We start from the raw sequence: 11,474 nt of genomic DNA on the forward strand, positions 1-11,474 counted from the left end.
CAGCCGGCACTTGGCAATCATGTGATCGCCAGGCGCTGCCCCCGCTGCGTCACGGCAACGTCACCAACACGGCAATATGCCAGGTTGGAAAACAGCGCAGAGAGAGGCCTGAGGCGGGTCACACCCGGGAAGCTCCTGGGTGCGACCAGCATCATTTGATATATAAGAGGTATTGCACATATTTTTACTTTTCTGCAGAGTCGCTCTAAAGCTCCATACACCTAAAGTTATCTGGCTTGCTGAAATGAAAATCTGGTAATGTATGGGAGCAATTGACTAATTGCTCCGAAATGCCAGAAAACTGACAAAAATGGTCAATCAGATAAATTGGTTAAACCCGTTTGATTTAATCAGTTTTGTCAGAACGACCATTTTTGTAAGTTATCCGGCATTTTGGAGCATATTGTCAATTATCAACTGCATCATACATTACCAGATATTAGCTTCAACCAGCCAGATTGGAAAAATAAGAATTTACTTACCGATAATTCTATTTCTCGGAGTCCGTAGTGGATGCTGGGGTTCCTGAAAGGACCATGGGGGAATAGCGGCTCCGCAGGAGACAGGGCACAAAAAGTAAAGCTTTACGATCAGGTGGTGTGTACTGGCTCCTCCCCCTATGACCCTCCTCCAAGCCTCAGTTAGGTACTGTGCCCGGACGAGCGTACACAATAAGGAAGGATTTTGAATCCCGGGTAAGACTCATACCAGCCACACCAATCACACTGTACAACCTGTGATCTGAACCCAGTTAACAGTATGATAACAGCGGAGCCTCTGAAAAGATGGCTCACAACAATAATAACCCGATTTTTGTAACTATGTACAAGTATTGCAGACAATCCGCACTTGGGATGGGCGCCCAGCATCCACTACGGACTCCGAGAAATAGAATTATCGGTAAGTAAATTCTTATTTTCTCTATCGTCCTAGTGGATGCTGGGGTTCCTGAAAGGACCATGGGGATAATACCAAAGCTCCCAAACGGGCGGGAGAGTGCGGATGACTCTGCAGCACCGAATGAGAGAACTCCAGGTCCTCCTTAGCCAGGGTATCAAATTTGTAGGATTTTACAAACGTGTTTGCCCCTGACTAAATAACCGCTCGGCAAAGTTGTAAAGCCGAGACCCCTCGGGCAGCCGCCCAAGATGAGCCCACCTTCCTTGTGGAATGGGCATTTACATATTTTGGCTGTGGCAGGCCTGCCACAGAATGTGCAAGCTGAATTGTATTACACATCCAACTAGCAATAGTCTGCTTAGAAGCAAGAGCACCCAGTTTGTTGGGTGCATACAGGATAACAGCAAGTCAGTTTTCCTGACTCCAGCCGTCCTGGAACATATTTTCAGGGCCCTGACAACATCTAGCAACTTGGAGTCCTCCAAGTCCCTAGTAGGTGCAAGGCACCACAATAAGCTGGTTCAGGTGAAACACTGACACCACCTTAGGGAGAGAACTGGGGACGAGTCCGCAGCTCTGCCCTGTCCGAATGGACAAACAGATATGGGCTTTTTTGAGAAAAAACCACCAATTTGACACTCGCCTGGTCCAGGCCAGGGCCAAGAGCATAGTCACTTTTCATGTGAGATGCTTCAAATCCACAGATTTGACTGGTTTTAAACCAATGTGATTTGAGGAATCCCAGAACTACGTTGAGATCCCACAGTGCCACTGGAGGCACAAAAGGGGGTTGTATATGCAATACTCCCTTGACAAACTTCTGGACTTCAGGAACTGAAGCCAATTCTTTCTGGAAGAAAATCGACAGGGCCGAAATTTGAACCTTAATGGACCCCAATTTGCGGCCCATAGACACTCCTGTTTGCAGGAAATGCAGGAAACGACCGAGTTGAAATTTCTTTGTGGGGCCATCCTGGCCTCACACCACGCAACATATTTTCGCCACATGTGGTGATAATGTTGTGCGGTCACCTCCTTTCTGGCTTTGACCAGGGTAGGAATGACCTCTTCCGGAATGCCTTTTTCCCTTAGGATCCGGCGTTCCACCGCCATGCCGACAAACGCAGCTGCGGTAAGTCTTGGAACAGACATGGTACTTGCTGAAGCAAATCCCTTCTTAGCAGCAGAGGCCATAAGACCTCTGTAAGCATCTCTTGAAGTTCCGGGTACCAAGTCCTTCTTGGCCAATCCGGAGCCATGAGTATAGTTCTTACTCCTCTACGTCTTATAATTCTCAGCACCTTAGGTATGAGAAGCAGAGGAGGGAACACATACACCGACTGGTACACCCACGGTGTTACCAGAACGTCCACAGCTATTGCCTGAGGGTCTCTTGACCTGGCGCAATACCTGTCCCGTTTTTTGTTCAGACGGGACGCCATCATGTCCACCTTTGGTATTTCCCAACGGTTTACAATCATGTGGAAAAAACTTCCCGATGAAGTTTCCACTCTCCCGGGTGGAGGTCGTGCCTGCTGAGGAAGTCTGCTTCCCAGTTTCCATTCCCGGGATGAAACACTGCTGACAGTGCTATCACATGATTCTCCGCCCAGCGAAAAGTCCTTGCAGTTTTTGCCATTGCCCTCCTGCTTCTTGTGTCGCCCTGTCTGTTTACGTGGGCGACTGCCGTGATGTTTTTCCCACTGGATCAATACCGGCTGACCTTGAAGCAGAGGTCTTGCTAAGCTTAGAGCATTATAAATTTACCCTTAGCTCCAGTATATTTATGTGGAGAAAAGTCTCCAGACTTGATCACACTCCCTGGAAATTTTTTCCTTGTGTGACTGCTCCCCAGCCTCTCGGGCTGGGCTCCGTGGTCACCAGCATCCAATCCTGAATGCCGAATCTGCGGCCCTCTAGAAGATGAGCACTCTATAACCACCACAGGAGAGACACCCTTGTCCTTGGATATAGGGTTATCCGCTGATGCATCTGAAGATGCGATCCGGACCATTTGTCCAGCAGATCCCACTGAAAAGTTCTTGCGTGAAATCTGCCGAATGGAATTGCTTCGTAGGAAGCCACCATTTTTACCAGGACCCTTGTGCAATGATGCACTGTTTTTAGGAGGTTCCTGACTAGCTCGGATAACTCCCTGGCTTTCTCTTCCGGGAGAAACACCTTTTTCTGGACTGTGTCCAGAATCATCCCTAGGCACAGCAGACGTGTCGTCGGGATCAGCTGCGATTTTGGAATATTTAGAATCCACCCGTGCTGTTGTAGCAGTATCCGAGATAGTGCTACTCCGACTTCCAACTGTTCCCTGGACTATGCCCTTATCAGGAGATCGTCCAAGTAAGGGATAATTAAGACGCCTTTTCTTCGAAGAAGAATCATCATTTCGGCCATTACCTTGGTAAAGACCCGGGGTGCCGTGGACAATCCAAACGGCAGCGTCTGAAACTGATAGTGACAGTTCTGCACCACGAACCTGAGGTACCCTTAGTGAGAAGGGCAAATTTGGGACATAGAGGTAAGCATCCCTGATGTCCCGGGACACTATATAGTCCCCTTCTTCCTGGTTCGTTATCACTGCTCTGAGTGACTCCATCTTGATTTGAACCTTTGTAAGTGTTCAAAAAAATTTTAGAATAAGTCTCACCTAGCCTTCTGGCTTCAGTACCACAATATAGTGTGGAATAATACCCCTTTTCTTGTAGTAGGAGAGGTAATTTAATTATCACCTGCTGGGAATACAGCTTGTGAATTTTTTCCCATACTGCCTCCTTGTCGGAGGGAGACCTTGGTAAAGCAGACTTCAGGAGCCTGCGAAGGGGAAACGTCTCGACATTCCAATCTGTACCCCTGGGATACTACTTGTAGGATCCAGGGGTCCTGTACGGTCTCAGCGCCATGCTGAGAACTTGTCAGAAGCGGTGGAACGCTTCTGTTCCTGGGAATGGGCTGCCTGCTGCAGTCTTCTTCCCTTTCCTCTATCCCTGGGCAGATATGATCTTATAGGGACGAAAGGACTGAGGCTGAAAAGACGGTGTCTTTTTCTGCAGAGATGTGACTTAGGGTAAAAACGGTGGATTTTCCAGCAGTTGCCGTGGCCACCAGGTCCGATGGACCGACCCCAAATAACTCCTCTTCCTTTATACGGCAATACACCTTTGTGCCGTTTGGAATCTGCATCACCTGACCACTGTCGTGTCCATAACATCTTCTGGCAGATATGGACATCGCATTTACTCTTGATGCCAGAGTGCAAATATCCCTCTGTGCATCTCGCATATATAGAAATGCATCCTTTAAATGCTCTATAGTCAATAAAATACTGTCCCTGTCAAGGGTATCAATATTTTTAGTCAGGGAATCCGACCAAGCCACCCCAGCTCTGCACATCCAGGCTGAGGCGATCGCTGGTCGCAGTATAACACCAGTATGTGTGTATATACTTTTTATGATATTTTCCAGCCTCCTGTCAGCTGGTCCTTGAGGACGGCCCTATCTATAGACGGTACCGCCACTTGTTTTGATAAGCGTGTGAGCGCCTTAGCCACCCTAAGGGGTGTTTCCCAACGCGCCCTAACTTCTGGCGGGAAAGGGTATACCGCCCCTAATTTTCTATCGGGGGGAACCCACGCATCATCACACACTTTATTTAATTTATCTGATTCAGGAAAAACTACGGTAGTTTTTTCACATCCCACATAATACCCTCTTTTGTGGTACTTGTAGTATCAGAAATATGTAACACCTCCTTCATTGCCTTTAACGTGTGGCCCTAATAAGGAATACGTTTGTTTATTCACCGTCGACACTGGATTCAGTGTCCCTGTCTGTGTCTGTGTCGACCGACTAAAGTAAACGGGCGTTTTAAAACCCCTGACGGTGTTTTGGAGACGTCTGGACCGGTACTAATTGTTTGTCGGCCGTCTCATGTCGTCAACCGACCTTGCAGCGTGTTGACATTATCACGTAATTCCCTAAATAAGCCATCCATTCCGGTGTCGACTCCCTAGAGAGTGACATCACCATTACAGGCAATTGCTCCGCCTCCTCACCAACATCGTCCTCATACATGTCGACACACACGTACCGACACACAGCACACACACAGGGAATGCTCTGATAGAGGACAGGACCCACTAGCCCTTTGGAGAGACAGAGGGAGAGTTTGCCAGCACACACCAAAAACGCTATAATTATATAGGGACAACCTTATATAAGTGTTTTCCCTTATAGCATCTTTATTATATATTTCTAACGCCAAATTAGTGCCCCCCCTCTCTGTTTTAACCCTGTTTCTGTAGTGCAGTGCAGGGGAGAGCCTGGGAGCCTTCCCTCCAGCCTTTCTGTGAGGGAAAATGGCGCTGTGTGCTGAGGAGATAGGCCCCGCCCCTTTTTCGGCGGCCTCGTCTCCCGCTCTTAACGGATTCGGTCAGGGGTTAAATATCTCCATATAGCCTCCGGAGGCTATATGTGAGGTATTTTTAGCCAAAATAGGTTTTCATTTGCCTCCCAGGGCGCCCCCCTCCCAGCGCCCTGCACCCTCAGTGACTGCCGTGTGAAGTGTGCTGAGAGGAAAATGGCGCACAGCTGCAGTGCTGTGCGCTACCTTTAGAAGACTGAGGAGTCTTCTGCCGCCGATTCTGGACCTCTTCTTACTTCAGCATCTGCAAGGGGGCCGGCGGCTGTACCTGTGATCCATCCAGGCTGTACCTGTGATCGTCCCTCTGGAGCTGATGTCCAGTAGCCAAGAAGCCAATCCATCCTGCACGCAGGTGAGTTCACTTCTTCTCCCCTAAGTCCCTCGTTGCAGTGATCCTGTTGCCAGCAGGACTCACTGTAAAATAAAAAACCTAAGCTAAACTTTTCTAAGCAGCTCTTTAGGAGAGCCACCTAGATTGCACCCTTCTCGGCCGGGCACAAAAATCTAACTGAGGCTTGGAGGAGGGTCATAGGGGGAGGAGCCAGTACACACCACCTGATCGTAAAGCTTTACTTTTTGTGCCCTGTCTCCTGCGGAGCCGCTATTCCCCCATGGTCCTTTCAGGAACCCCAGCATCCACTAGGACGATAGAGAAATAAATCTTTAGGTGTATGGTAAGTCTTAAGCCAGGTACACACTGGGCGATAATTAAATGCCGGCGATGAACAAATATATTGTTTTTTAGGCTGAAATCGCCCAGTGTGTACCCGGCTTTAGATAGAGTAGCACGTCCCTTTTAACTCAGTGCTGTAAATGTAAAAGAGATGAAAGACAGCATGACGGACATATTTAGTTAATTATAAAAACAATATTTAAGGTATATTGTTTAAAGATGTCGAGAGATGGGCAGCCCAGTAGCATAGTGGCTAGCATTACTCACAGCACTGACATCATGAGTTCTATTCCTGTCATGGTTCATCTGTGTGGAGTTTGTATGTTCCCTATATGTTTGTATTTCCTTAATGTTCTCCAGTTTCCTTTCCTCACAGAAACAAACAAAAAAAAGGTTACTGGTAGGTGAATTGGCTTCTGACAAAATCACCCCTAGTGTGTACATGCGATAGGGATCATAGATGATAAGATACACTGGGGCAGGGACTGAAGTATTCTCTGTAAAAGCGCTGCGGAATATGTGTGCGCTATATAAATACCCAGTAACCAGTTACGTCAAATAGTTGCGCTGTCAGACATTCATTAGTAACCTAAAGTTGAATTGTTAATAACCTCATTGCCATCTGTTTAATTATGCTGTTCTAATATAGTAAGTCTTTCAAATCTGTAATGGAAACTCCATGAAAACGCTGAAGCATCCTTGCAGCAACCACTATTCAGGAGAAGCCGACCATACGGCACTCGCAGTTTGGTGCACACATATCGCCCCTAGCACATATTGCGGATTACTTAGAACCTTAACCACAGTATGGTGCTCAGGCTTATTATGTGTATCAACAAGTTTCATGAGTGACATACAGATTTCCGGAGTGACTGAGCAGTGGGGTGTACAGAGAACGCGTTGGGTATGCGATCCAGGATCCCGACCGCCAGAATACCGGCTTGGGAGCGAGCGCAACAAAGCCCCTTGCGGGCTCACTGCACTCGCCACAGGTTCTGTGGACAACCACGAGTGAGAATAGCCCTGGGCCCCCTGCCGGCATTCCGGCGGTCAGGATCCCGGCGTCGGTATGCTGACTACATCCCCAGGGAAGGGGAGACCTGGGAGAACAATGACCAGTGCAGGGAAAGCGCAGAGCACCATCCTTTACTCATCACAATGAGCAGCTGCAGAAAGAAATCCAGGAAGTCCTAGGACATAGAAACATCCCCCGTTACACTACTGTAATACAGTGCGCTTCACGGCGGCCATCTCATGAAATAAGCAGACACATTTCTTATGCAATATCGGGAGAATTACCTACAATAAAAGTGGGCAGGTAGCAAAAAGTGCCCATGTAACCTGTGTATAGCACCAAGATCTGTGTACTGTGGTCAGTGGTACTGCTGCGACATCAGCAAATCTGAGTACATGCATAATATTTACATATATATATATACACATACACACACACACACACACACACATATACATACATACATACACACACACATACATACACACCACACGTGCTTAGAGCAGGCACGTCCAAACTGCGGCCCTCCAGCTGTTGAGAAACTACACATCCCAGCATGCCCTGACACAGCTTTAGCATTCTCTGACAGCAAAACTGTGTCAGGGCATGCTGGGATATGTAGTTTCTCATGAGCTGGAGGGCCGCAGTTTGGACATGCCTGGCTTAGAGCATACTTGCCTACCTGACCCTCTCCATGAGGGAGAAAATGCTCTGTTCCTGGACTTTCCTGGTAATGTATGATTGCCATCACCTGTGGTGAAACACCTTTCTTATCAATTAACTAGCTCACCACAGGTGATGGCAATCATACATTACCAGGAAAGTCCAGGAACAGAGCATTTTCTCCCTCATGGAGAGGGTCAGGTAGGCAAGTATGGCTCAGAGCCCGATTCAGATTCGTACAGTACGCAAATGCAGCAACTGTGCCAAAATATGCTAGTGTCGCAGCCGCTCGGATTTGTACCGAGACAGCCACCAGCCACTCGGATACAAAGATGTGAGTTGGCCGCAGATCACGTGATTACTGAAGTTCTGGGTAGCTCTACGACCGCGCAGTATAGGTGTAGGAAGCAAGATGCTGGAGACATTGCAGCTGCACATGGGATCACAATCTCAAACACGCCCCCAAAGTGGTCGCGGCACGCCTGTCTGTATAGCGCTACTTCCAGTTCCCTCCTCCACACAGGCCCCGACTATCAATCACTTGGAGAATAAATCCTCTCTGCGATCGCGGTAACAAAACCATCGGACGACTGCGCAGATCTCCAATCTCTCAACCCGCATAAAACTCAGGTTTGCGTACATCTCTGAATCAGGCCCTTACAGCCAACATACAGTACAGTCATGTTAACACTTAAAGGGACAAAACTATCACATTATCCATTTGAGCAATATTGAATTTGGGGCAGTGACGGACTGGGGCTGAACGATGTGCACAAAAGAAGGGGCATAGTCACAGCTCACGTGGGTGTGCCACGAGTCAAGGGGGCCTGGCCTCACAGCATGCCCCGATCTCTCCATGCCAGGGGGCCAAGCAGAGCACCAGGAGGCGGAGCTGCATGACAAACCCCTGTCTATGTTAGCCAAGCAGAGTGCCAGGAGGCGGAGCTGCTCGGCCAGCCCCTTTGTCGCTGAGTGGCCAGACCGTCCCATCAGGCCAACAACACAGGGCCCATCAGGCCATTGACCCAGGTGGGCAGTCCGGCCCGGATTTGGGGAGAGAACCCGCAGCATGGCTGCATGCAAGAAAACAAAACTGGATAAACTGGAAAACATGCCATCTGACAGCTCACCCGTGCATGAGTGACAGGAGCTTTAACCCTCCTGTCACTTTTAGTCTGAGGCAAGGAGATAGATAGATAGATAGATAGATAGATAGATAGATAGATAGATAGGATCTCTCTCTCTCTCTCATATATATATATATATATATATATATATATATATATATATATATATCTCTCTACGCACATACACACTTTACGTAGCTCTCCAGCTGTTGTGGTACTACAAGTCCCAGAACGTCTGCCTGTTAAGCACCAGCTGCAGTGAAAGGACGGGAAGTGCTTGCTGGGACCTGTAGTCCCCTAGCCTGGCTGGAGAGCAGGTTTGAGGAGCACACACTGTCAGGGTCACACAGTGGAGGACAGAGGTGTACTATGCAGCCCTACATGCAGTGTCTACTGTACCTGTAGAGACGCGCCGCACCGGGTTCTAGGCGGCCCCTCGGAGGGCAGAGTAGCGGACGGCGCACGCCCGTAATCCCGGTCCTCGTTAGAAGGCAACGAGAAGCCGCTAGGAGCCTGGCTGCCGCTGCCATATCCGCACAGTGCACCCGGAACCAGTCTTCCGTGACAGCGTTCTACATATACACACACAGGGGCTCCTCCTCTGCTGCTGCTGCTGCTGCTACACCGTATCCCGCGGCCGCCGCTAGGGGTCGCTCAGGTTCTCACCTGCCTGCACGTATTACAGTAGGAGCTGCTTGTGTAAGTGTCCTCTTCAGCTGTATCCCGCTGCCGCCGCTAGGGGTCGCCCAGCTCACCTGCCTGAGTGCATGTAATATACTACACACACAGTACAATGTATTATATTATACTAGATTGCTGTCACACTCTTGGGTCTGATTCTGTCTGTGACACAGTGTATTTTCTTCCACCAACGCTCTGCATATTGTCACTTAAAGTTTTAAAGCCTTCTTATATGTTCTACGTCTATGTATTGATCGGCTAAGGTCTGGAGTGGGCGCAGAATTAAATATTCATACACACAGTATATACATACACTATATAGGACATATAAAATAATGAGCAACACAGAAAATTATAGATACTATTGGGACTATGCAGAGTTTTTATGAAATGGAGATAGTAAAAGTACACACTATACAATATACGCCTAGTTTCCTACAAGTCGTCATCATCCTCAGTGTCCAATTGCACTGTCCTTATGGCGAGTGCTAAAGACACATCTCCTAATGTTGGCCATACACTAGGATGACCAGCATCCGATTCCTGTCACAATTTCCCTTCAATTCCCCTGGGAGCTCTGGACACATGATTTGGGGTTTTTTTTTTGGAACCACGTTGTGCATACGATGAAGCATACAACTATCAAGCAATCGTATGCCTCACAAAAAGCACACGATCACCTTGAAAAAAAATGCCACTCAAAATTATGCTGATCGAACAATCCATCGAACGATGCATCCTATGTGCATTAAACATGGTACGATGTGCATACGATTACAACGGATAATATGGGCTGCACGTATGATCAGAGGATGCAACATTCGACCAGCGGGACTGTGCATTACATTGTAATCGTACCCAAAACATGCACGATGTATCCAACGACACGTTGAAATCATACAATCGTACACCATATTGTCCTAGAGCCTAATTCAGACCTGATCGTACCAGCAAATTTGTTAGCAGATAGACAAAACCATGTGCACTGCAGGGGGGACAGATATAACATGTGCAGAGAGAGTTAGATTTGGGTGTGGTGTGTTCAAACTGAAATCTAAATGGCAGTGTAACAATAAAGCAGCCAGTATTTACCCTGCACAGAAACAAAATAACCCACCGAAATCTAATTTTTTCTGCACATGTTATAATTGTCTCCCCTGCAGTGCACATGTTTTTGCCCAACTGCTAACAAATTTGCTTCTACGATTAGGTCTGAATTACCCCCCTAGTGTATGGCCAGCTTAACAGGCACATACAGTGGTGCAAGTGGGCAGGAACGGGTGGGTACGGCTTAGCCTTAAGAATTTAGCTGTGGGTGCGCTCTGATTGGCTCACGGATCGGCGCTGAATTAAACTGAGACACCCGCCGGAGACTGAGGGGAAGGAGAGGCGCAGGCTGCGCTCTCCTCCCGTCACACAGACAGGACGGCAGCGGCAGCAGTGAGCAGGGGGGGGCATGTATACCTGACACCGGGGATATCTGGCAGGCTGCGCTCTCCTCCCCTCACACAGACAGGACGGCAGCGGCAGCAGTGAGCGGGGGGGCATGTATACCTGACACTGGGGGATATCTGGCAGGCTGCGCTCTCCTCCCCTCACACAGACAGGACGGCAGCGGCAGCAGTGAGCGGGGGGGCATGTATACCTGACACTGGGGGATATCTGGCAGGCTGCGCTCTCCTCCCCTCACACAGACAGGACGGCAGCAGCAGCGGTGAGCGGGGGGGGGGGGGGGGGCATGTATACCTGACACCGGGGGATATCTGGCAGGCTGCGCTCTCCTCCCCTCACACAGACAGGACGGCAGCGGTGAGCGGGGGGGCATGTATACCTGACACCGGGGGATATCTGGCACTGGGGGGGGGGGGCATGTATACCTGGCACTGGGGGATATCTGGCACTGGGGGGGGCATGTATACCTGGCACTGGGAGCATATCTGGCACTGGGGGGGCATGCATACCTGGCACAGGGAGCATATC

At 48.9% G+C, this 11,474-nt stretch overlaps 1 protein-coding gene across 1 annotated transcript in view; it reads right to left on the reverse strand.

Moving 5' to 3' along the window:
* FDX1 (ferredoxin 1) overlaps positions 1 to 9,395 on the reverse strand; it is a 63,259-nt gene extending 53,864 nt beyond the window's left edge. The window contains exon 1 of the mRNA XM_063951589.1: positions 9,213 to 9,395. Coding sequence (XP_063807659.1) covers positions 9,213 to 9,343 — 131 coding nt within the window. The 5' untranslated portion in view covers positions 9,344 to 9,395. The remainder of the gene's footprint in view (positions 1 to 9,212) is intronic.
* Positions 9,396 to 11,474: the final 2,079 nt, after the last annotated feature.

This window comes from Pseudophryne corroboree, chromosome 2, assembly GCF_028390025.1.
Source record: "Pseudophryne corroboree isolate aPseCor3 chromosome 2, aPseCor3.hap2, whole genome shotgun sequence".
Classification (NCBI taxonomy): Eukaryota; Metazoa; Chordata; class Amphibia; order Anura; family Myobatrachidae; genus Pseudophryne; species Pseudophryne corroboree.